The following is a 27035-nucleotide window of genomic DNA, read 5'->3' on the forward strand; positions in this document are numbered from 1 at the left end:
TTCTTGTGACATTACCAATAAGTTTGATGTGTCACATGGCCCTCTTCCTATTGCAAAAACAAAAGTTGTATCCAAGATGGCCGACTTCTAAATGGCCACCGTGGTCACCGCCCATCTTGAGGAGTTTGCCCCTCACATATACTAATGTGCCACAAACAGGACTTTAATATCACCAACCATTCCCATGTTATTACGCTGTATCCATATAAATGGCCCACCCTGTAGATTCTTAGACTTTATTCAGTGAATCTGACATTTTCACCACATTAAACCATAACTACAACTATAGTGAGTAATATATGGTCTTAAACAGAGACCAAATTTGCTCTTGGTGACCAAATTTGCATATAATCTAAACCTAGGTCAGTGGATGATGCTTTAAAAATAGGACTGGCTTACATCCACCAACATCCCAACTGCCCAGGGACATATGTTAGCGTCCTGTTTGTGGACTTCAGCTCGGTGTTCATTAGTAGCAATAGTCCTGCACTCCAAATTGTCTGTGAACTACAAACTTTCTGACAGATCCAAAAGCTGGAGAGAATCACATCCAGAACCTGTAGAATCAGCAAAGATGCGCCCTCTCCCCTTTGTTCTTCTCCCTGTACAAAAATAACTAAACCTCACAAGACCCATCTGGTGAAACTGTGATATCTGCAAATGATGGTCATTGGACTCATCAAGGAAGGCCATGAGTTTGCAAACAGATGTAATGTTGAACAACCCCTGTGGTGCACTGTCCCAGCTGAGAAAGTCCAGCTTGCCTCTGAATTCCAATCTGCAATAATCCAGTCTGTTCTCTGCACATCCATCACTGTGTGGTGCGTACCAGCCACAAAATGGGGAAAGAACAGACTAAAAAGAACAGTCAGGGCTTGATATTGTCATGTCCTGACTCAAGTCCTGACTCATTTGATGAACAGATATTGTCTACTCATCAAATAAGCAGACATTATCACTCCAGATCCATCTCACCCTGTACACAACTTGTTCCAACTCTTCCACCTCTGGGAGGCGCTAAAAAGCAAGTTTCTTTCCACAGGCGTTCCCTTTTATGAGCACTTAAATCGCTCACATAGTGTCTGCACTAAACAGTCACAGTCCTGCTGCTGAACCAAATGCATGCTGCTTATACTGCATGTTGTACATACCTGCACAGTGTTACTCACCGTTTTTTTTGCACAGATTTCTGTTGTTTCTGCTTATTTAGGGGCTTAGTTTCAGTGTCTTTGGTTTGGTTTTACCACTGAAGAATTAAGTATATTTCATTGAAATATCGCTGATTTTGTTTCCTTTTTTTTGGCCTTGTGTATTGAAAGCAACACCTTTAACTGAAAACTTCTCATTACACTGTGGTTTGAGGAGCTGAGGGGACTTCCTTTAAACCCTTAGTGGTAGACATAACGCCTTATTTGCAGGGTTTTGTGTTTGTTTTAATGTTCACAGCTTTTCAAAATGTTTCATTGTGTGTATCTGTAAGTAGCATTAGTTCTGAAAAACATGCAGAATTCTCAGATCCATGCACAGGTTCACAAACTGATAAAGGCTCCTTTTGTGCCAGTTCTGTCAGCATCCTCCTGACCAACTCTGCACATTATGTACGTGTACATTAAAAATGCACAGTATAGAGTATGGAAATAAAAATATTTATTCATGGACGTTAAGTAGCTTTTGCTGGGGAGTCTCTCTTTAAAACCTTTTGCATGCGAAGGAGCTGAATGCATGTATCAGGACAGGAAGCTGATGCAGGAAGCATCATGATGGTGTAAGGTCAAGGTGACAACCCATCAACCGCTGCTGCTATTGTTTTAGAGAGAGGCCGGAAATCCCACAACCCCCTCTTATGTCACTGATGAAGAGATAGTCAGTATTGTTTCACAGTATTTTACAGTGAAATGGAGAGATATGAGTCAAGGAGTTGCAAGGTGTTTGTGAACACTGATAGGCAGGAAGTCCGACGTTAGGTGGGAATCTATGTGAATTATAAGGTTTGACAATGTCATTACAATTGTCCCGATTCTCAAAAATTGTGATCTGTAGTGAGAATAGGGAGTGGGTGGAAGAGGGCCTGGAGAGGTGTAGTAGAAGAACAATGAAAGTCAGTAGAGCAGTAGAGAGATTGAGCATTTTGGAGACAAAGTCAGAGAAAAGCTGAGATGGTTTGGACATGTGCAGAGGAGGGATACAGGATATTCTGGAGAAAGGATGCCGAATATGGAGCTAACAGGAAGAAGGAAAAAAGATGAGTCTCGGAGGAGGTTCATGAATGTAATGAAGGAGGCCATGCAGAGGTTTGGTGTGACAGAAGAGGGAGCTAGAGATACAGATGAGCTGCTGTGTTGACCCCTAAAGAGAGCAGCTGAAAGAAGAATGCTTGTTTACAGTGAAATCTCACTGTGCTTCAAGATGATATCTGGGTGGCGCTGTTTTACAAATAATTAACATGTAATCATGTTCTCTTTAATCAAGGTAAGATAAACATGATTACATCAAATCTTATGCAACAGAATTCACATTAGATGCAATTTCTATACTGTAGATGTAAAGCTTTACTACTGATCAGTCTATTCCCATCTGTGCTATAACAATACCATTTAATTTCTGTAGGTCAATTCCAGGATAATGCTGGACAGATATGGCAAAGAAGGTTAACTTTACATTTTGTGAACTTGGGGGTTCCTTCGTTTGCTGCTTCAAGGCAACAATGTGCTACACAGGTGCACCAGTTCTATACATACTCAAGCATCTGATTCAAAATGTTTACTTTTATTTTTACAAACTCATTTTCATACAAGCATTTATAAAATATCTGTGTGTGCACAAGCATGGGTTAGTGAGCCTGTGCCTGTTTGTGTGTCTGACACTGAAAATGATTCTTTCAGGAAGAAGTTGCTGGGGGATGTGAAACTGACGTGGATGTCACATTTCTGGTGTTTCTAATGTTTGGAAAAGCATTTCATCACACTACCTTTCATCTCCCTTCATCTCACTCTCTGTGCTCCAGACACAAAAATCTGTAAACACCATCATCACCCACATACGCACACTGTTACTTGGACAAACATCTCATGTTTGCCCCTTAACTGCCCCCTGATCTCCTAACTCATCATCCGACCTGAATCTGAAGGGAATCCACCAGCCTCACTGTCTCTCTCATCACAAGGAATAACTCTGTCCTATTCTCTTATTTGTAATAGTGTTGCATTTTACTGTCATTTTATTGTGTCATTTAGAGATTGTTAATCACCATTTTATGAACATCATCTGATAGCATCTCTGGTTAGAGTTGGTGACACGAATGGACAAATTGTACCTTTGCATTGGATGAAGATGTTCTGTCCAGTGTACATGTTTATGTGGATATTCACATCTTGGATGTGCAACTGACAAATCTGCAGCAGCTGTGTGATCCCATCATGTCACTATAGACTAAAACCTCTGAGGAATGTTTCCATCACCTCATCACTCTATGTCATGAAGAACTCGGGCAGCTCTGAATTACAGGAGTGGCACTCAGTGTGGTCTTCAGCTGCTGTAGGTAAACTGCTTGAAGGTTTAATGTGTGTTCAGAAATGCCCTTCTGTATTGCTGACTTTCTCTCAGCTCGAAGATGTTAAGCCATTCTCTTCTGACCTCTGACCACTGATATCAGCAAGGCGTTTTCACCAAGAGGGGGATATTTTCTCTTTTTCAGGCCATCCTCTGTCAACACTTCCACATCCTTAAACTCAGTCTAAATTCAGTAGGATACCATAGTCATGTCTCCAAGCCTAAACTCATCGAGTGTCTCCCATATGATTGGCTGATTATTTATTTACATTTACGTGCAGGTGAACAGGTGTGCTTTGTATCTGCATGCCTTATAAGTTTTAGGATGACCTGTTTTTGTGTCCATGAACTGAGATCAAATGATTGTTGCTCAAATGTGCAAGAAAAGGCATGGTAACAAACTTACAGTACACGGAACAGTAATGTGTTGCATCACCATTCTGCAGATAAATGCAGCGATACTTTGCATCACTTTGTAATGAGGCATGAATAAAAGGTGCAAAGTTTCGCCAAGCAGTGTAATGACACAACATGTGTGATTATCAAGTTACTGAGATGAAGTAAAGGGCTGAAGCTGATCCATTTGCATTTGTGGTTCTCTCATATTTGGAGGCCTGAATTTGATCTCTAAATAGAGAACAGCATCTGCTGTGCAGCTCACTGCATTGCACATAATAAAAAGCAGTGTGCAATTTTTTGCATCACAGCGTTATAACTTAGTAGGAAACAAAAACTCTTTGTGTAATGTTACTTAACTTTGCTCAAGTGAAACTTCCATGAGTAAAATATAGGCCAGTTACACATTGATGTTTAACAAACATTACTCTCAGTTCTAAAAATAGGAGACAACAATACTTTCTATGTATTCAAATCGATGCAGTCATTTATTTTCTTTCTCAATAGTAACACAGTGGATGATTAACACATTTCATTTAATACCAAAACTTTGACTGAAAAGGGTAAATAAAGGAACAGACTCAAGGCCACTGTATTTGTTGATATTTGATATTGGACTCATTTTTGGTTTACATGTTTTCATAGTGTTCATGATTCAGATCAGTTTCCTGATCATCCAAGTCAACCGTTTCTGTGGTTCTCACGAGACGACAGTTTGATCGATATCATCATGTCCTGGCAGATGAAGGTTTTTGTAGGAATATTCGAGATCAACATCATCCTATAAGACAATAACACGGATGCAATCAATAGATAAAAAAAAATGAATTCTGGATGTCAGTTAGAATAATAACCAATGAGAGAGTCACTGCTGGGTCAGGGATCAATCTCTGCTGAATCTAAACCGCACACACTTACTGATCCTTAAAACCCTCTTCATACGTTCCATTGATTATTGGGCCTTTAAAATAAAGTCTTAAATAGAAAGGGAATGTAAAAGAAATCAGTAGAACTCACAGTTATGTTTGTGCTATAAGCTAACCAGAAATAATTTCTTCGGTTATACTAGGAAGCATAGTCATTGGGCTCTGGTTCAATAAATAAAGATCAATATTCACCGGCACATCAGGGCAAGACGAGGTGGATTATTCACCCATCATCTCGGACTTCTAGCTTCAGCAATGCCATGCATCAAAAAAAAAAAAATAAATAAACTGACTGAGTGACCAGATTTCTCCATCTTGGATTTTTTTTATTCCCAGGTTGGCACACAGTTACATTGAAACCAAGCACACCATTGTTTTTCTTGTGACATTACCAATAAGTTTGATGTGTCACATGACCCTCTTCCTATTGAAAAAACAAAAGTTGTATCCAAGATGGCCGACTTCTAAATGGCCACCATGGTCACCAACCATCTTGAGGAGTTTGCCCCCTCACATATACTAATGTGCCACAAACAGGATTTAATATCACCAACCATTCCCATGTTGTTACGGTGTATCCATATAAATGGCCCACCCTGTAGTATCCTGTTTGTGCCAGTTGATGAACTTCCTGGGCTTTGGGACTGTTTGCTGTCCCTCGGCTCCTCATGTGTGCTCCTATTCCTTGGCATCCATGCTGCCTGGTTGGGACTGGCTTCTGCTGTCTGGCCTCTGTTGGCTCTCGGCGGGGTGCCCTGGGGATCAGTGGAGACCTTCCTGCATGTTTCTTGCTCAGGATGCTGGTCTCCACAACACTTTGGTCTTCTCTCGGTTTGGACATTTGGGGTTTCTGTGCTCATGTGGTTCTCATCACCCACCCTGTGTGATGAGAACCACATGAGCCATCACCCTCAGCAGAGCCATCTCTGCTGGGGGTGTGGGTGTCCTCACAAAATAAAAGACCACACTGCCTGTCATTGTTATTGCTTATTATTGCTTGAGTGTTTTGTTTCTGGGTTTCTCTGTGGTGCATTTTGCTCTCTTTGAAGGGAATTGGGATATCACTGATAGCATACTGGGGAAGGTCAAATTCACATGTTTACAAAGGCAGGAGAGGACGTGAGTAAATCCTGTGACATATTGTGAAGATTACTGAAATGTTGCCAAAAGTGGCTAAAGGTAGGTAACTAAAGCTAAAGCCAGACAAGCAAATATTAGAATGTTTTACTGTTTTATTTCTTTTGGCCAGATGGTGTACTACTCACCAAAATGTGCGGCGTTTCATGTATATATAATCCCGGTGTCTCTGACCTTGCATTGCCATTTTGGAAGAGAAAGAACGACATCATTAGTGAAACACGTATTCACAAAAATAGAGCTAAAACTTGTAATAAAATTTTGATTTACTCTACATTCTTAAATAAAATAAGTAAATCGTCCTGTCCTTTTATCTGGTAGATCTGCACTGTGAATATTTTTTAAGTCTTTTACCTGTGACGTTTAAAACAGTAGATAACTCCCAAAAAAAATGGAGTTACAATGAAGACTGTAGCTGCACCAACTGAGGAGAGTAAAATTACAATTCTCTTTAGGCTGCCGCCACCATTCTGGACGTCGTCTGCAAAGAAAAACATTAACATTAGCTCAGCTAGTTTATTACAGCTGATGTTTCTGTCTGCAGAAACTATGCTACAAACACAGCAATGAACATAAAAAGCAAAACCTCATGAATTTTAACTGCTAACAAAACCTTTAAAAAACCATGTAGTACTACCTTCTTATGAAAGCGTGGATATCACATCACTGAAACACTTGATAAACACTGTTAAAGCAGTGGAAAGTAACAACCTTAACTCACATGAAAAGTAAGGAATAAGTTTGCACAGTGTTACCTTTGTGCTTGTGTTCACCTTCCACGTTCACCTTCCTTGAGAATGCATCAAGACCTTTCACGGTAACAATGAGATGCAGAACAAATGCTCCATCAGCAGTTCTACACTGACAGGTGTAGTTCCCGCTGTCCTCTGATGTTAAATTGTTCAGGTGGAGAAACACAGTCTGATTTCTTTTTATCAGCGTGAACCTGGAGTCACAGCCATGAAAAAAGTCCTCTCTGGTCTCATACTTCAGGAGACACTCTTCTCCTCGGCTCCTTTCTGTGCTGATCGTACATGCAATCAGTTTAATATTCAGTGTTGCACTGGTGCATGCTGGAGTTTGGTCTTCTCTCCCAATAGTCTTCATAATAGTCACTGCAAACAATCAATTAAGAGTTTATGTATTGTGCAATATAGTCTGGGTTAACAAACCCAATAGTGAAAATTACAGATAATTGTGCTCGATGTGAATGAAAGATGGGCTGCAAATTTGTAAACAGAAAACATTACCTTCACTTTTAAAACACCCAGAAAGCGGCAGGAGCAGGATAAAGCACAGCCTCCATTGATCCATATCAATAAAAGAAATAAACACTAATGCAGCGCACATATGCCCCCTCATATACTGAAAACTGGAGGACAGTGATGCCCACTTTAATACTTCTCTGACTATCTGAACATCAAAGTATTGGCACTTCAAAAAAGGAAGTTCCTGTGCAGGCGTGCTATAGTAGGACACTGAAAAAGTAAATAGCAAGCACGTGAATACAAAAATAACCCCATTTAGACTGCACTAAAATGACCTGCGTAGACGTAGCTTTTATATATAGATATATATAAAACTAAGTTTTACAAGCTAGATGTGTGAAAAATAGCATGCAATAAATAGCCTCTGTAGACAGAGGGGTAAATAGCTTCAGCTTCATTTGCTCCATATTATAACAAAGAAGTTCAGTGAGCATGCACATCATCTGGATTTGTACACATTATACTTTATGTAACTGATAAGCGGAAGTACAACCACAGATTTTACTGCCTAAACCTCAAACTAACACCTTAATATGTCTGTGACGCTGCATCTTCTCAGAAAGTGTAAGACTTAAGTGTAAGTTAAACTTTCCATTAATAAAGGTTCACAATTCACATCACAAAGTCATTCATGGTCTTTCTTCAAAAGCAGAACAGCACTTTGATGTTTGGTCTAAAAGCAAATCTCATGACAATTTCATTCAGAAGGTAAACATCTTCAGCGTGACACAAACTAAATACAACTAAAATGACATTTTATATACACCATTACCTGTCAGGCCTAATAATGTATAATGTATTGTGTAATAATGTGTTGTATAGTATCACCACGACTTCATGGAATAAATGAAAAATATGCTTTACTTGCTGTTTCAGGATGTTTTTCTCATGTCTTGTTTTGTGTTTCACTTCCTCTTGTTGTTCTTTTTCTTCTTTTGGGATTTTCTGGCTTTCATTGGTTTCACCTGAGTTTGCTTCTCTCTGCTGTGTATCCTCACTCTGCCTTCTCCTCTTTCCTGTTTTCAGTTCACTCACTTTTTCTCCTGTGCTCTTCACATATGTTTCCGAGTTCACGGCTTTGTTTCCTGTGTTATTTTGACTTATTTTTAGTGTATTTTTGTATCTTTTTTTACTCATTTGGAAAAAAAGCCAAACCTTATTTTAAGATTGAGTTTCTTCATTTTCCATCTCTGACCCGTGGTGGATGACCCATCCAGTGTGGCCCACAGAAAAGAAATATTTATTTCAACTTTTTGATAAAATGTGCGCTCCCATTGCTATTGTGGGGATAACAGCATCACTATATAGGAGTGCAAATCCATGAAAATGTTAAATTCTGAATCATAAAAATGTGAAATACTTCAGTTTTAGTTTAGTCAAAACACTAGACTAACGGATGTCCTGTGCATTTGTGGATACACTTTGATCTATAAATTGTAAAGCACATGTTGTGGTAAGTTGTTAAAGTTAGGTATGGAGTTCAGATTACTCATACATTACAGTAAGTTATGCCAGGACCGTGACGGTAAGACATTGCACCATGAAACAAGTTCAACATACCCAGGACGTCTTTCTGTTATGGGGCTTCTCTCTCTAACTTCAACAATCAGGCTAAGCGGTCACTTAAAGGTGGTTATAAACGCCATAAATGAATCCAGGGTTTGTTAATCTAGGTGCTACCATGTCCACATGGAAAAGGTAGCGAAGTGGCTAATTTTACAAAGGGAGCAAGCTACAATGTTAGAAAAATTATGCATAATGCAGAGTGAAACTAACACAGTTTCTGAAATCAGCAGTATGATTGTGCTGTGCAGAAGTACAAAGTGCTGCACAAGTGCCCCTGTGGCTCATTGGGTTGAACCAGTGACCCACATGCTCAAAGACAAGCAGTTACCTGGGTTTGACTATGCCCCAGGCAATTTCCTGTGTGCCATTTCCCCTCTCTCTCTCTCTTGACTTTCTTAAAAATGCTACAAAATGCCCATAAAAAAGCCCAGTGTGTGGTCTGTAAGCGCTTCAGTCAGCAAGACCAGAAAAACACCATGATATGCAAAAAGTTGAGGCAACACAAAAAGCATTCAGAAATGCCAAATGTGTAAAGTAACATTATGTAAGTATCTATGCTTTGTCATCAAGACACAGGAGAATCTGATAGATTATAATTAAATTAATAATTAGATGTGATTAGTTTCATTTTCCTCACCTGTAGCCCTGGTGGCATTCAACAGACTTAAAGGATGAATATAAAAAGTTTTTATGTAGGCTTAGTATATGTGCAGCTTTGGTCACCACGTGCAAATCTGAGAAATAAAATGAATATGATTGTTTTAAAATTGTTTGCAGTTGACAGGCAAAAGAAAAAGAAAGAAAAAAGTAAAGGAATAACTTTGCGTCTAACATGAGGTATTTTATTAGGGTCTTTTTCAGATGATTTCTTTTAAATTACAGGACGAAAAAACAACAAAAAACCTGTTATGTACAGATGCGTGCACAATTCACGAAACAATAAAGGCCTTTTCTTTCAGACACAATATTTTCCTGTTGGCCTTTTCAGTAGTTTCATATATATTAAATTCCAGGAAGAGAGCCTGGAAAATGCACTTGTGTACAGAGGTTTGGTGGTTGTTGCTGGGGAGTCCCTGTTTAAAACCAACTGCGTGGGGAACATTGGTAAAGTGCAAAAGAGCAAAATCTGTCTGTGAGAAGAGGAAGTTGATACAGGAAGCTCGACGATGGTGTGAGGTCAGGGTTATGGCTCATTAACTGAAAAAGCCCTGAAACACTCAACGACCCATACTTAGATAACGATAAGCGGAAATGCTAATTATTGTTTCACATAGCGGTTTAAAGTGGGTTACAAATCTCAGCGTAGTGAACTCGCACCATGGCTCAAAAAAGATTTTTGCATGACGCTGTTTGACATAATAACTTGGTTTTGGATTATCATTATTTTTATTAACTGATATATCAGCTGAGCTTATCTATCAGTCAATATATTGTATTTATATTAACTAATAAATAAAAAAATTTAAAAGTAGAGACGGGAGATTCATTCAACATTCAACCATGACTGTTACATAGTTTGTCCATAACTCTGCACTCTGAAGATCCCCTGTTGGCTACAAAGTGCAGAGAACAAACGAGTAATCCATGACCTGTTAATATAAAAAAACAGGATTTTGTTTTAGACTGTATTATGATATTATCTTAGTGAGGACTCACATATAGATCACCCTTAAAAAATGTTTGGGAAATTTGTTTGTCTTTGTGTGTCTCAAAGACAACAACACCAGAATAAATATCTGAGTTTGAAATTATTACATATTGGTATCAGTATCAGTCTTAAACATCCAGCATCAGTCAAGATCTAATTATTGCTATAAAGCTATTACAGCTCTGAAATCAACAAACTGAATATGTATAAAAGTCTATTTTGTCACTCTAGACAGTGTGACTTGATATTTAAGTTTCAGATATAAAACGTTACTCTTAAAAGATTAAAATAAACTGTACTTCTACTAATGCAACAATAAGTGAAACTAATAGTAAAGCATCATTGCTTTGGAGATTGCAAGTCCAGCTTCACTGTTTATTCACTAGGAAATAGATACTTATTATAAAAGTGCTGCAAATTCATACCTCAATTTACATCAAATGTATTTCAAGTAATATGATTTAAGTTTATTTTAGAAGTTGAATAAAGCCCATTTTCTGTTTGGATGAAGATACTGTATGGCTCAATTTCTCCCGCTGCCTGTAAAGTGAAACACACTCAGTTAGAAAAAAGTTCTAAGTCAATGAAAAGCAGGTACAAAATGCAGTAAGTGCAACATTTTACCATGTACGCTTCTGTGTTTCCAGGATCAGTTATTATTTCAGGACTGGTTATTGGCAGCTGTCGTCTTCTGCTGGGAAAACAATTCACCAAAAAAATGTTTTTCAAAAGTTCTGCATTTTCTTAGAACCGAGATAAAAATATTTATTTTATATATGTGGATTTTAAATAAAGAGCTTGTGCAGGAGAATTAAAAAAATAAAGCCACATCGACCATAAGATGAGCGTCAGCGTAACATAAATGTTACATTAAATAATATGTGACAGAGTTTGCATGAGATGTTGTGAATGCCTCAGTAAATATGATTATATAATATGATTATAATATGGTTATACTCCCTAACCGTGTTATAATACTGAGAACTGACTGAGAACCTTCACAGACATTATAATATAATAATCTCTTACCTGCTGCATTTTGTTACGTATATAAATCCAAGGATGACTCCAGATATGATTAAGACTACAAGCACTCCAAATAAAACATAGAAAGACCATTTAAAATGTATTTCTGTAGGACTGGTGGTGACTTCATGGCTTTCAGTGCCTAGAAAAGAAAAAGAAATGAGAAAATCACCAGTGAGTTAATGAGTTAATTATAAAGCAACATCATGATATTAACCTCTGTTGCTATAGTGTCATATAATATGTTCTTGAAATTAAGTGATTTTTGATTTTATTGTTTATACTGTTTAACAGCAGATTTTGTTGATTTAATTGCTTTTTTTTAAAGATATGTGGGCAGTCGTGAGGTGACCCCAGCTTCATACAAACCTTTGTTGATTGATATGATACCAGTTATCAATAACCACAGTAATACAGTGAGGCTCGGTTATAAAAAGTATTAAATCCACACTTTACCTTCCACAGTGACATTGAGCTGGAGCTTATATGTTCCTCCAGTCTGTACACACTCACAGGTGTAGCTCCCGCTGTCCTCTGCTGTTAAATGTGTCAGGTGGAGAAACACAGTCTGATTTTCTTTCATCAGTGTGAACCTGGAGTCACATCCATGCTCAAAGTTTTGTCCATGTCGATACAGCAGCCTGCACTCTTCTCCTCTGCTCCTCTGTGTGCTGATCTTACACACTATCAGCATGATCACGTTCAGCGTTTCGTTGCTGCATATTCGAGTAACATCTGGTTGTTTGTCAATGATTTTCATAAGAATCTCCGTACCAGCTGAAATATGTAAAACTGGAAGTCAGTTCTGTGTGATATACAGTTGCTAAGTTACCACTTGCACATTACCAACATTTATTGGTAAATACAGGTAATAAAACCTAACATAGATTAACTGTAAAACAACAACAACAATGCGCTGCATAAGCGATCCTACATAAATAACTGTTTTGCAAACCTTTGTTGTCCATACAGGAAGTGAGGAGCAGAAGCAGAGCAAACCCGAGTCTCCATTTATCCATACTGGTCAAAACATCTAAATAACAGTGCCACTGCTGCTGACAGTTGACACTGTAGATCACTGTAGGGCAAAGGGTTTATGCACCCAAGCCTCAGATTCTCAGCCTTCACTGAGGTCTGTGTTGGTGTGGAGGAAGGAAGTGCTGACGACGCTTCTGTTTTCATGTGAGCGCTGGAAGAGAGAGCCGGCGCATAAACACAGAAAATATATTCTGGCTGAGGAAAACAAATAGCAACACTTGTATACAGGTTAATTTAAAGGACTTTATGATCACTCTGATAGTGATGTCTGATAGAATTGAACACAAAAGCTTTTGAGATTTTGCATCTGCGAGCATGTGCCTTTCAAAGTCATACTGCGTCAGTAATCTCCTTGAAGATGCATGAAAGACAGATGAAAGAATCTCATGTTTGAACAAATAGACATCACTGTCCCATTACCTAGAAGTATCTGAGTTTCCTAATCATGTTATCTTGACTGTTGACTGATGTGTGATTTACTAGCTGGAGTTTCAGTATCTAGAAGGTTGCAGTGTTGCGCAATTCCAAAATCCACCGAGAGATAAGATGGAAACACGTTTGCTTCAGCCGGAAGGCAAATTCCCTTTTTTCATTTATTTACAGATTCCTCTGTAGCTACACGTTGTATACTAAGTGAGCATTGTATTCATTATAACATAAATGATTAAACATCCTTATCTGACACATGGCTTGTTGTAAATCTACATGTATGAACTTTGAAATATGTTAAGGACCAGTATAGAGATTCAAATCAACTCTGCAAAAACACACTAAAGACAGACGAACGGTTGATGAAGGATTTTGTATGCATCATCTTGATTGACTTTATCCTTTTAAAAATTACAAATAGATGTTAAAACAATGTCTCTTAATCACTTATTAAATACTTTATCATTTGTACATCTCATGGTCCTCATACCAGAGGCTCCAAGCCAGAGCGGTCCCTGACCTCCTCAGTCTCAATGTCACTTGTGGCTTCCAGGTCCAGATAAGTGACAAGGATACAAAGCTCCACTCAGAAAAAGAGTCTGATCACAGACACGGGGGCAAGTTTACATATCATTATGCCAAGCTCCAAAAAATTAAGTTTCCAGACTGAGACACCAAACCGATATCATGTTGAATAATATGGTATCGGTGTTTATTCCACGCTTTGACTCTTCAAAACCTGAAATGGGCATGCATGCTGCAGAGGTGGCATTACCAGCAGAGGGAGACAGTATATTCAAAGCCAAGAAGTCGGTAGTGAGCAAGGTAGGTATGATTAAGCACATTGCAGAAGCAATGATGGTACGCAGCAAATATGTGTTTACATGTAAATGTGTAATAATGCCTCAAACACTTTCCTATGATTGTTTTAATGTTGGCTTCAAATACAGTATCAGCCTCTGCTGGTACTGCAGCTCACTACAACTTATTGCAACTTCTGCCTCTCCAAAGTGTGATACGACACAGTGGACTGGCGTGTCTATTACACGTTTTGTCGTGATACTGGGCTGAGGACACACTGCGTGAAGTTGGCTCATTGTACAAAATGCAGTTTAGTCTTAGAGTGCAGTGAACGGGCACTGTACATCCCCTTATAGTTACAGGACATCTTTTCTGTGAAAGCAGCTGCTTCCCAGTTGGGTGATGTGACTTTCAACAAAGAGAAAGACGCCATGCAGCACAGAGACGGCACAAAGTTCCACATCTATGAATACAACAGACAGCACTACCTGCATACAGCGAGTGACCAGTGTAAGGGTTGATATGTTAAGCAGACACAGCGTGTAATACTAGGGCACTATAATTATGATGACATTCAAAAATAGGAAAATGTTGTTGATGATATGACAATCAAAGGTAACAAACAAACCTGCCCTACAATGTGAGGTGTGCACACAGGGCCACACACAGACCTAGCAGGACCAGCAGGACCAGAGATGGGTTTGCATTATCATTCACTCATGATTATTCCAGTGCAAAAAATAAGAACGACCAAGTGCAAGCTACAGAGAAGTTTCTGTCTGATACCCTGTATGGGCAGATTAAATGTATCTGAGTTTATGGTAAAGGATAACCAGGCAAATAATGTCATGAAGCATAAGACTTCCACACCATACTTATCACATCAAAATGCTACTGCTGAGAGAAACTGCTGCACACCGTTTAATAGGGATGGGTACCGCTATCCGGTACCATTATGGCACCGGTTCTGACATAAACGATAGTAACCAGACCGAAAAGCAGCGCACATTTTGGTGCTTTTTTTTTTCCTGAGATGTCATACACTTTAGATTCTAGCCAATCATTTTACCTTTGCGAGCATAGTAGGCAGGTCCAGGTACGTACGTTCTTTTAGAGCAGAGCTACAGATTAAAGCGAAGCTGTCAAAGTCTGGCTGTACTTCACAGCAAAAGATGCAAACTCAGCAGCAACAAGTGCTTTAAGCTGATACTGTGATACTGTCAAAGGAGGTAACACCTCAAATCCGATGAAACACCTGGCGACGCATAGCGTTTTTTTAAAAGCCGAGAAATGCGCCGTATTTGACAGCTTGCTGCGAGACCTCACACCGAGCACATCTACTGCGGGTGTGGTGCCTGTTATTGGACCCGGAGTTAGCAACATCCCCCAAGAACCCGAAGAGGAGAGTCCTGGCCCCTAGCCCTGCCAGTGTAGCAGAAATGATGAGGATGATGATGCAGCAGCAGCCGTTCTTCTCTGCGTGAGTAGCTTAATGTTGTTCGTGTGTAATTTACATTGAGTAGGCTAACCACGTTATTACATTAATGCATGTAAGGTGAACTAGCAAACATCATCATAGCTACATGCGGCTGTCTTCTTGTTTGATGGCAGATACTCCCTTCACCCTGGCTAAAAAGGCTAAAATGACCAAAGAAAAAGTGGAAAACAGTTAAACATGAGAGGTTTTTGGATAAAGTTTGTGTTTTTTCCATTGTTTAAGCTTCCAGCCAAGAGTGATACCATATATGCCCCATAGCTGCAGAATCCATGGATGCCTGGATGTTAAACTTACTTGTTAGACCTGGTAAAGCAGCCACACTGATGTTTTTATTAACCCTTTAAGACCTACCATAGAACCAAGTCTGCCAGAGCTCATATTATATTTTTACATGCTGTAGGGCTATTTTTGGGAGCATTTCAAGTTGATATACATCAATACAACCATTATAGCCCAAATTCTAATAATATGTCTGCATTAAGTGCACAGTAATTACATAAATTGCAAAAAACTGCAATAAACTACAAAAAAATTGAAAATCGTTTTTGTTTTTTAACATATATTTCTAGTTAGAGAAATTTAAGAGGCTTATCCCTCAAAACTGCAAATACAAAAAAGTTGCACAAACAAGTTTCCCACCACAGGAAATTTATTTTGAGTGTCTTCATAGTTTTATTTTTGAAATACACCAATTTTTATATACTGCAGGAAAAACAAAAATAAATATTATAATGCAAATTTGCAAAATACCAGCATATGCATCAAAATAAACTATTTCCAGCAGTGCAATATGAGTCCTAAGCATCCCAGAAACGACACAGAAAGTCCTAAAGTCAAACATAACTTTTAAAAACACAAGTATAGGCTCATAAGGCACCGATGATAAAAAAAAAACTACATTTCCGCAAAATGACGTCACTTCCGGTTTTGGGCAGGTCATTGCAGACATGCATAGTTCACGCCGATGGACGTAGGAAGTGTTAGGAACAGCTGATCGGATCGGCAAAGCGTGTTTCTGGAATATTATGTTTTTGTTGCTGCAAGCGCTTTTTATGCAGTTTTTGCAAAGCTTTATGTGGAAGGAAACTGTGACCGAGGACAAGCTGATGCCATAAGATGCAAGTACAACTGCTCCGGTTTCATATGCAAAAAAAATTATTGTGCTAGCTTACGTGGTTGCAGAGCTACCGGGATTTAAAAATAGTTACGCAAAATGGAGCGTGTCCGCTCTGGCCTGCTTTAAAGGGTTAAAGATGGGAGAATTTAGACAATTTTCCAACTCTCAGTGATGCCGCAGTGATTATTTGACTTTGGGACCTGCAGCGGACTTTAAGCCCAGACATGGCTAATGACTTCAGTCTTAAAGAGCGGATACCTGTAGACTGGACAAGAGTAAACTGGACTTGAGATGTGAGAAAAGAGCTTTTGTTGGGGATGGCAAGGCCAGTCCAGCTCACATCTTCTTCCAGTGGGAACAGTGGGAAAGTGTAAATGTAACTTGTAAATATGACAGATATACGTGGATTTTATACAATAAACTGCTTGTGTAGGAATAATTACAAAACGAAAGATACACATCAATCTCTTCTAAGAGCTCAGTGTAAGATAAACGGATTGCATTTAATATTATGTGATAGAATAATTTCATTAGATGCTGTTTATAAAGTTGTTAATATATGTATATATTGGTGGATGTCAACAAAGTTTTTACTAAGGGGTTCAAGTCCAAAAAAGAAGAAAGCCACTGTGTTTATTCCTCTGTAATCACTGCCGGTGGGAAAAGGGATGTGACCCTAAAAATCATCAGCTTTAGTTTGGAGCGGTTTTACAACTACCTTTGGAAAGTGCTCTGGCAGATACAGATGAACTTTGATTTTGTTTCATGAACTCATCAAGAGGAGGTGGGGCCAGGCCATGAAGAATTTTATATACAAGTACAGTAACTCCAAATGTGATCATGTTTTCCCAATTTAAGAAACCGTACTTTGTTAAAGGTTTACAGTGATAGTATGAAATTGTCTTTTTAACAAACTGATTTTAGTGAATTCTCATCTGCTATTGTTGTTTCTGTTTACATTCAAGCATCAGGTGGTGCAGAGGTACAATGTGACATCACTGTAGACTGTAGACCGCCTGCTAACCCAGCATCCGCTGTTTTTACGATTACTGCTGAGCGTAACCACATCTCACTGAACAGATGCAAAGTTTTTGCACAAAGTATATCAGTTACCAGGCCTGCTGTATGGAAATACTAATACATACAGTCCAATCCCCTTCTTCTTAACAGGCATTACCATAATCTAGTCTAATGTGAGTTACTGCTTTCAAATGACAACTTGTATCCACAGTGGACAGAAGAGGAACTGGAGGCACTGCAGGGCTGCTTTGAGTCTACAGGCAAATTACATATACTCTATTTTTAGGACTAGTCTCAAGACTTTCCTTTTTCATGAAGCTTATACTTGGGCAGGGACGATGTGATCTTTTAGTAATGCTGCTATAGGCTCAGACTACTGTGGGCGTTCTTGCAATGTACTGTGTACTTCTCCACTCACCCCTGCAGCATGTCAGTACATTTTTGTCTTCTTTCTTCCACCGTCGGTTCTGTCCTGTCTTTCTATGGTCGTTTTTCTTTCCTTTCCCTTTCCCCTCACTCCCCAACAAGTCACAGCAAACAGCTTTCTGCCCTAAACTCTGAGAATATTTTGGTTATAAAGCCACTACAGTTTGTAGATTGTTGTTTATAGATTAAGCAAAATCACTGAATCACTGTGTGATATTAAAATTTCATTTTATTTTTGTTACAGAATCAAATCAAATCACTTTTATTGTCACATCACATTACTGGTGCAGCACATGCACACATGATAAAACCAACCTTTATTTGTCCGGTTTTAAACATTCAACATGAACCGTAAAACAAACTGTAAAAAACAACTATTTCCTCAAACAGCTACAGATGAGTGAAATGTAAAGTGAAGCAACACAGATATGGACAAGAAAAACCTGCATCTTATAGAGGTAGATGTTACATAAAAAGATTACAAATACAAATTCTTCAATTTCAATTACTTATTAAGAAAAATCCCTAAATTTGGATTTTTATTCAAACACTGAAATAAGTGGTACATGTGTTGACTTTAGAAATGAAAAGAAGCTCACTTTCTGTTGGCATGAAGACAGACGGCTCAGTGTATTCTGCACGCTGCAAAAGAAAACACGTCATTAAAAAATACTTTTAAAACTAAATTAACAGCAGACAAACGTGCACTAGGTGAAACATTTTACCGTGTACAGTTCTGTGTTTTCATGACTGGTGGGCACCTGCTGTCCTCTGTGAGGGAAAATACGCACACATTCAATTGTCTTGGCACTAAGATAGAAACCGTTTGTTTAAACTAATGTACAAATAAAAGGCACCAAAATACATAAACAAGTCAGGTATAGATGGATTTTAAGAAGCCAAGTTAAGATTAACATACTTGACCTTAAATAATATGGGATAGAATTTGTAGCCATTTCTCTGACCATTATCTAACCTCTCTGAGCTACAATAATCTCTTACCTGTGGCATTTCTTTGTGTGAATAAAACCAAGGATGACTCCAGATATGATGATAACTACAAGCACTCCAATTACAGCATACAAAGAGAGAGATAAAGGTGTTTCTGTTGGACTGGTGGTGACTTCATGGCTTCCATTGGCTAAAAAAAGAAAAACAAATCAGAAAAGTACGATAGGTGCGCTTATTTATAAATCGAATGTGGGCACAGCTCACTGTCCACAGCTTCATTGTTGCTTCTTATGTTACTAGTTATCAATAAAAGTGACTCACAATTATAAAAGGTATTAAATCCAGGGTTTACCTTCCACAGTGACACTGAGCTGGAGCTTATATGTTCCTCCAGTCTGTACACACTCACAGGTGTAGCTCCCGCTGTCCTCTGCTGTTAAATTTGTCAGGTGGAGAAACACAGTCTGATTTTCTTTCATCAGTGTGAACCTGGAGTCACATCCATGAAAAAAGTTGTGTCCATGTCGATACATCAGCCTGCACTCTTCTCCTCTGATCCTCTGTGTGCTGATCTTACACACTATCAGCATGATAACGTTCAGCGTTTCGTTGCTGCATATTCGAGTAACATCTGGTTGTTTGTCAATGATTTTCATAAGAATCTCCGTACCAGCTGTAATATGTTCCAATAGAAAACATTATTAAATAATATCATTTGCTGTATATCTATAATACATGACCAACATTAACTGCTAATATATTCCTTTTAAAAACTTTGACAAGACAAATTAACAGCAGAAAAACAACTTTACATGAAAGTTATACATTTTAATAAAAAATGAGTTCTTACACAATACCTTTGTTGTCTGTACAGAAAGTCAGCAGCAGAACAAACCACAGTTTCCATCTACCCATACTGGTCAAGACATCTAAACAACCGTTAACTGCTGCTTGAAGTGTAAACTGTACTCTACTGCAGGGTTAAAGATATACACACTGCACACATACACCCAAACCTCAGATCACCAGCTGTCACAGAGGTGAGTCAAGGAAGGAAGTGCTGATATTTCTGCTTTTTATGTTCGAACTGGAAGAAAGAAGAAATGCAAAAAAAGAAAAAAGAAAACATACAAACATACATATTTATTTGAATTTCCTTATGGTTACTTTCAACACCTCGTCTAATGAAATTCATGAAGCAAAAAATTATTTTCAAAATAAGACCTAACATTAGTAAATGTAACAATTACATATGATTGCTCCGTTACCTACGAACAAACACAACACAACATCAAACACACACCCAAAATACAAGTAAATATGTAGGCCCCCCCACACCTTTGTGAGCAAGAAAGCTGCATGCACCTCACTGCACCATGCATATCTGCATCTGTGAGTGTGTGTCTGCCAGAAAACAGTGTGGTATTAATCCACCCTTGTCATAAGTCAAACCAGTCAAACCAGGCACAAACACGCTCTACGATAGTTTAAATGTCAGTCTATGTGAATTATTTCACATCCAAGAAGTGGGGGGGATGTCCTATTCTTTTTGTCAGACAGACAGACCACAGGTGGTGAGGATGGGAGGATGCATGTCTGCTGAGCTCACCGTCAGCACTGGATCTCCACAGGGCTAGGAAGTGTATTACCACCCTCTCTGTACAGTGTTTTTGTACATAGTAAATACTATGATTCTTCCATTCATTGTTTTATTTCTTTTTCCTTTTTTTACTTGCTTTGTCTTTATCTTTAAAAAGTGTAACTGACCTGGAGAGCTCTGCACAAGAATTCCAGTGTGCACAAACTGTTGGTCCTGTGCACAAATGGCAAATAAAAATCTTGAATCTTGAATATTCTAAACTGTCAGGGATGTAAGAGATGACATTTTTGTATTCAGCCTCATCAGTTTCCTCCAAGGTTTCTCTCTGGACTTCTCATCTAACTCAACCGGTGCTGGTGTGTTCTTAGGTGAGTGACTTTTAAGCTTATTTGCTTTAGATGGGGCAGCACAGCGGCACAATAGCTAGCACTGTTAACTGATAGCAAGGAGGTCCTGAGTAGTAATTGGTAATTCTCAGTTGCCCAGTGGTGAATGTGAGTGTGTATGGTTGTCTGTTTCTATGTGTTGGCCCTGCAACAGGCTACTCTAGCCCTATGGTAGCTGGGTCGCCCCCCCCAGCAACCCTGACAAGGACAAGTGGAAGAGAATGGATGGATGCCTTCGACCTACTGACTACACCACATAAACTCTTTTCCCTCTCTGCTATAAGATCATACAATAGGGAGACCTGTTCCCAACAGACTAGGGTAGAGCAATTTGGGAGCTACACCTATTTTTAGCAGATAGACCTGATTATTGACCTCTATGTAAATCTCACCGTTCCTTTTCCTCAAACTTAAATTGATATTTGATGGTTTGTTAGATGTCAATCATAGTATGTTGTTAGTCTGAGAAGATGAACTGCTGAAAGAACCACTCCTTTTCCCATACTCTCTGGCTTACCCTTCACCTGGCACAGCAGTCCAGCATATCGATGTGTTCCTGGGCCTTTCTGTGCCAAGAAGTAGGTATCCACTAGTTTTCCTGCCTTTGTTGCTGTGTCAGGGTCATGCTCCTTGACCTACATCTTCACTTCTAGATAAAGCGCTCCAGCACAACAGCTACCATATTTTCCTCTTTTGTGTATGTACAATAACCAACACCTTTGCAAGTCCCTCAGATGGGTGTATATCTTTTGGGAGATTTTTTCGCTGGGGTGTCAAGGGACCTGGATCATCGTTATCAACAAATATCTCTACAGAGTTCATATTTATTCAACACTGCTTCTTTCCGTCTGTCATAGTTGTAGAATGAGCTGGATCCATGGCCACAAAGGCACTCCTAGCTTTGCATGTTAACAATTGAATGAGACGAATTGCCCACTCATGCTTTGGTGATTTATAAACAGTTTCCAGCCTTTCAAAAGTTGTCAAAAATTGTTCAACATCATCATCTTCCTCCAATCTCACCAGTTTAGGCTCCCCAGGTGGCAATCTCGTGGTTCATGCTGTGGACCAGCCTACCCTGCTTACCTCTGAATCCGTTTAGAGCTGAGTAACCTGGAGGCTGAAGACCCTGAGCTCCTGTTCTTGTTTTTCTGTTTCTTTCTCTTTTATCCTTCCCAATGTGAAACTGCATGAAGGTCTCAAATATCTTGGCTGAACTGGAGGGTCTTGCTTCTGATGTTTTATCAGGGTTCACTGTAAAATGGCAGTCATCCTCAGTGGCTCGCCGTACAGCCCCTTCTTGCTCTGTTATGGTGGCTTGTTATACTGTTGCTGCTTCTCCTGTCGCATCTGTAGATTCGTAGGAGGCATTTTTAGAAGTTTCTTCAATGACATCTACAGGAAGCGGTGTCTGAAAAGGGCTGGGAAAATCATCAAAGACCCCAGTCACCCAGCACATGGACTCTTCACCCTCCTGCCCTCTGGGAGGCGCTACAGGAGCCTCCGGACTAAGACCACCAGGTACCGGAACAGCTTCTTCCCCACAGCTGTCAGACTCCTGAACTCTGCCTCCTGACATCTGACCCACGTTAAACACATGGACTGAACATACACACACCCACAACCACTAAAACTTTATACAGCCTCTGTAGGAAGTAGCCACATATTTCACTGATCTTAACTGCACTACTGTATTATTCTGTATAAACAATCATTCTGAGCAATATGATAATTATAATTCTACAGCTGTTTACAACTGTTCATAACTTGCATGTTTCTGTATAGTTTCATATTTATATCCTGTTCATAGCCTGTACATAGCTTGTATACCCACTACGGCCTGTACATACTTATAGTTATTGCATATTCATAACATACCTTCATGCTGTGTACATTGTAACATACCCATAATAGACCCATTTTTGTACCCTCAGACCTATAACAGACCTATTTCTGTAATATATCTACATATATATTATTGCTAATATGTATTTTGTAATATATCTAAATCATGGCTAAAGCACTTCTGGATGGATGCAAACTGCATTTCGTTGCCTCGTACTTATGACATGTGCAATGACAATAAAGTTGAATTGTATTGTATTGTATTGTATAGCCAGTGGCTCCTCCCACTCCTTGAAATAACAATTAAATATCAATTAAGGATTACATAAGTTAATAGCAATGCTTAAGCTGTCGTTCAAATATAATGATAATGAATTAACACTGGGAACATTAACACCAGTATATTTAGAAAGTGCTCCAGTTCCGTAAACATTTAAAATCAACACACTCTTTAACCCCCCCCCCCTACTACACTTGGCACATTCCCTCCCATGAACTTAACCATAGAAGGAGACCAAAAAACTGTTACTGGGTTTTTGCCAGATGGAGGAGAGGTGAGAAACAGATTAGACAGGAATCTTACAATCTTAACCAATTCTCTTCATGATGTTAAAATTAATGTGGCATCAATATAACAACAATTAGATTTACAACACTGCAGTATGCTTAGAGATCACAGGACTCCCTGTGACATTGTTTACCATGTGAACCTCCCACTTTAAGTACAAATCTAGGTCATAAGACTCAGTAGTTGTTGATTGATTTTAGAAGGAAGTGGCAGTGGTCAAGGGAGGGCTCCTAGGTGTTTCATCATCTGCAATGGAGACTAACCTTTGGGAGATGGAAAGTTGCCTCTCTGGTGCTACCAACAGAAGTTGGTATACTTGTATCCTCCCAGTTTACTTCCTGTACATTGGAGGTGGAGGTCTTGTCATGTGTGTTACATATTATTACTATTATTTCAACTGCTATTAAAAAAAACCCTGAGCAATAACTTCTTTTTAGCAGTGTGTATGATAGTGGTTTCTGAAGCCTTAACGTATAGACTGCAAAACTGGTTCACACAGGCCGGTCCAAGTATTGTCAGGAAACCTGAGTCATACTGAAACTCTGAGCTTATCGCTTCACCACAGCTCCCTCGGCCTCTCTCACTCCTGACCCACAAAAACCTCTGTGTCTTTAACGTATGCATGCAGGCGCTACTTCAAAAGCCATATTTGCTTGTCTTTAGTAATCTCCTCCACAACACAATATGGCCATCGTGTGGCTTCAAAGCATTGTATTGTATTCTGCAATCCCCACAAGTTGCCTCAATCTTAAAATCAATAAATCATAAATATATAAATGTATTAAAAACCTGTTTGTTTGATGGTGTTGAGACATTTGAGCTTTTAGCATCTTCAGTATTTTATGCTATGTAAAAATTATTGCCACACCATCCTCTGACAAACTGAATCACTTGTAAGTCATGTAATCATGTAAGTTCTAATGTGGCTCAGTTTGCCATGTTAATTTGGGTAAGAGCACTTGCAAGATGCCAAAATATGAATGTATTCGTATTGAGTTTTAAGAGTTTAAACAAGAATAACGAATGAGCAGGTTAATGCAGTGTTTACCCTGTGACAGACTGACCACTCACCATCCTGCAACCCTGAATTATTATCATTATAAGCTTTTCTGTATTTATTTATGTAATGGCATGTATGCTATTGCTAATTGTTGAAGAGGGGAAAAAAGTCTGAAGAATAAAATCCAGGGGCCATCAAACATTTGTGCTCAGGGGGTCTGTAGGTGATGATCTGCATGTTGAAGGTAACTGAAGTGCAAATGAGTGCGTAAGGACAGGAACTTGATACAGGAAGCATGATGATGGTGATCAGTCAAAGCGACAACTCATTTACACCTGCAAAAAAAACAACAACCTCTACATGTGTCACTGGTGATTATTGTTTCACACAGTGGTTTACAGTGAAATCTCAAAGTGCGTCAAGATGACATCCGGTTTCTTAAAGTTTACATTAAACTTTAAGAAACTTTTGATTATTACTGTACTGCTACCACAGCATTGAAGGTATTTGACAAACTGAATATGTGATTTTTAAAAAGTCCAAAAGACCAATTGTTTAATTCTGTTATACAACACAGTACGCTTTAAAACACTTCAGCTTTAATTTCAAAGTTTGAAACATTAAACATGAACTTTAAAACATTAAAATAACATGTAGTCATACAAAACAGATAGCAAAGCAACATTGATTTGTATACAGCAGCTTCTGCTTTAATTTGTATTGTGAAATAATAATAACAACATTAATAACAATACATTACTCCTTAATGTGTATCACCCCTCTTCAGACATTTAAATAAATAGTATGCATGTTAAATTTTAACATGTTAGAGATCGTAAATTGAATTCTCTCTTTGCATGAAGACTTCGTATGGCTCAATCGGTTCTGCTTGCTGCAAAAGAAAACACGAAGTCAAAGTGAAGCCAAAGTAAAGTAAAATGCACATTATGAAAAAGTTCAACGTGCAACATTTTACCGTGTACAGTTCTGTGTTTTCAAAGATGGTTATAGGGACATGTCGCCTTCTGTTGGACAAATAACATGAAAACATGGTGATTGAACCTTCTGTATTTGGCACTCAGATAAAACAAATGTTTTATGCATTATGTTATATTTACTTATGTCAGACATGCATGGATTTTTTTTTAAAAGAGCCTTTGCATGATAAAAGCTCACGTCTCCTAAAAACTACATTTATTAAAGATTTTTAAAAAGAAAATTTCATTAGATATTATGTGAAAGAATTTTTATTAGATGATATTTAAATGGCTGTTATGCTTTACTAATGAGTCCTTCCCCCTGCCTGGGTAACAAAAATCTCTTACCTGTTGTATTTCTTGCTGTAGACCAGTCCAAGAATAACTCCAGATGTGATGATGAATACAGCTGATCCAGCTGCAGCATAGAAGAAAGTTACTTCTGCAGAACTGTTTGTGGTGGCATTGACTCCGTCTACATTATTTAAAAACTCTGAAAAGTAAAACAGGTTCTAATCAATTATAAGGGAACATTAGGATGCTACGCATTCTTGCCTGTCATGTAATATTCATTTGTATTAAGTGTGTTGTCATATATTTAAATTCTGAACATTGTTTTATAATTGGTTTGGTCAGATTAACTGCTTCACATTTTTCGTTAAATAAAGCAGTTTGATTTCTTTGACAATTACAGCAGACGTGTCAGTGATGATTATTATCACAATGTCACCACTGCAGAAAATTAACAGAGAAATACATAAAGTGTAAATCATAAAAGTTATTAAATAAATCCACACTTTACCTTCCACAGTTACACTGAGATGAAGCTTTATTGATCCTCCAGTGTGTACACACTCACAGGTGTAGTTCCCGCCGTCCTCTGCTGTTAAATGTGTCAGGTGGAGAAACACAGTCTGATTTTCTGTCATCAGTGTGAACCTGGAGTCACATTCATGCTCAAAGTCGTGTCCATGTCGATACATCAGACTACAGTTTTCTCCTCTGCTCCTCTCTGTTTGAATCTTACACACTATCAGCAGGATAACTTGTGTTGTTTCATTGGTGCACAGTGGAGTGACATCTGCTTCTTTACTAATGGTTTTCACACGGTGCTCCTGCACAGCTGCAGTACAAAAAAATAAAAGTCAGTTCAGTATGAATTACAGCTGCTAAGTTAGCACTTCCTGTATTAAAGTAAATAAATAAATAAAACATTTATTGGTAAAGGAAATATTCTCCCTCTAAAAACAACATATATTAACCGTTCAACATCAAAACGCTCTACATAAGCGATCCTTTAGAAATAAAAGTAACTCGTGCACGATACCTTTTCTGCCTGTACAGAACGGCAGCAGAAGCAGAGCAAACCACAGTTTCCATCTACCCATACTGGTCAATACATCTAAACAACTCTTTAACTGCTGCTGGTTGTGTACACTGTACTCTACTGTACTGCAGGGTGGAAGTCAGATACACCCCTTTGCATTTATCTGCAGCAGTCAAAGAAGGAAGTGCTTTTATGGATTCAAATGTAGCCTCACCCATTTGTGTCAAATTAAAATAACTTTAACTATCTTGTTTGAAGAAATTCAAGAAGTAAAAATGTTGAATGAAGATCAAACACTGATAAATGAAACTATTATATGTGGTTGATGCGTTAACAAATAGCACTCACATCACATCTCTTACACGAAGGAAGACGTCTGTCTTAAAATAGCAGCTTAGAAGCTACGCAATGACTTTATAGCAAACAGAACAAATATGTATGAAGACATTAGTGCAAAACAGGCATAACTTGATGTTTACCAAACATTTCAAAGCAGCAATAACAAAATGTCACTCTGCCAAGAATAAAGAAGACAG

The 27035-nt window shown here is 38.6% G+C and overlaps 3 protein-coding genes across 5 annotated transcripts; all 3 read right to left on the reverse strand.

Moving 5' to 3' along the window:
* Positions 1 to 9672: 9672 nt before the first annotated feature.
* Positions 9673 to 12603, reverse strand: LOC147302929 (uncharacterized). The gene is made up of 5 exons (XM_086283752.1): positions 12472 to 12603; positions 11973 to 12293; positions 11520 to 11658; positions 11115 to 11184; positions 9673 to 11030 (listed from the first exon to the last, which is right to left on the reverse strand). Exons 1-5 carry the CDS (start codon positions 12533 to 12535, stop codon positions 10938 to 10940), a joined length of 687 nt encoding a protein of 228 aa, XP_086139878.1. The 5' UTR covers positions 12536 to 12603; the 3' UTR covers positions 9673 to 10937.
* Positions 12604 to 18552: 5949 nt separating this feature from the next.
* Positions 18553 to 19972, reverse strand: LOC147302930 (uncharacterized). The gene is made up of 4 exons (XM_086283612.1): positions 19654 to 19972; positions 19149 to 19469; positions 18848 to 18986; positions 18553 to 18616 (listed from the first exon to the last, which is right to left on the reverse strand). Exons 1-4 carry the CDS (start codon positions 19709 to 19711, stop codon positions 18553 to 18555), a joined length of 582 nt encoding a protein of 193 aa, XP_086139738.1. The 5' UTR covers positions 19712 to 19972.
* A 4999-nt stretch (positions 19973 to 24971) lies between these two features.
* LOC147302931 (uncharacterized) lies at positions 24972 to 26594 on the reverse strand. 3 transcript variants are annotated; one of them, XM_086283757.1, is made up of 5 exons: positions 26500 to 26594; positions 25975 to 26295; positions 25521 to 25647; positions 25172 to 25220; positions 24972 to 25087 (listed from the first exon to the last, which is right to left on the reverse strand). In XM_086283757.1, the coding sequence occupies exons 1-5, from the start codon at positions 26558 to 26560 to the stop codon at positions 25022 to 25024; spliced, it is 624 nt and encodes a 207-aa protein (XP_086139883.1). In that variant the 5' UTR covers positions 26561 to 26594; the 3' UTR covers positions 24972 to 25021. The 3 variants fall into 3 exon arrangements, with proteins under 3 accessions (XP_086139883.1, XP_086139882.1, XP_086139884.1); XM_086283756.1 differs by having other exon boundaries at positions 25521 to 25665; XM_086283758.1 differs by having other exon boundaries at positions 25022 to 25220; positions 25521 to 25665; positions 26500 to 26575.
* Positions 26595 to 27035: the final 441 nt, after the last annotated feature.

Source organism: Aulonocara sp. 'chitande type north' Nkhata Bay, linkage group LG23, assembly GCF_057382095.1.
Source record: "Aulonocara sp. 'chitande type north' Nkhata Bay isolate Kocher_YH1m ecotype deep benthic linkage group LG23, A_spYH_male_GT1.1, whole genome shotgun sequence".
Classification (NCBI taxonomy): domain Eukaryota; kingdom Metazoa; phylum Chordata; class Actinopteri; order Cichliformes; family Cichlidae; genus Aulonocara; species Aulonocara sp. 'chitande type north' Nkhata Bay.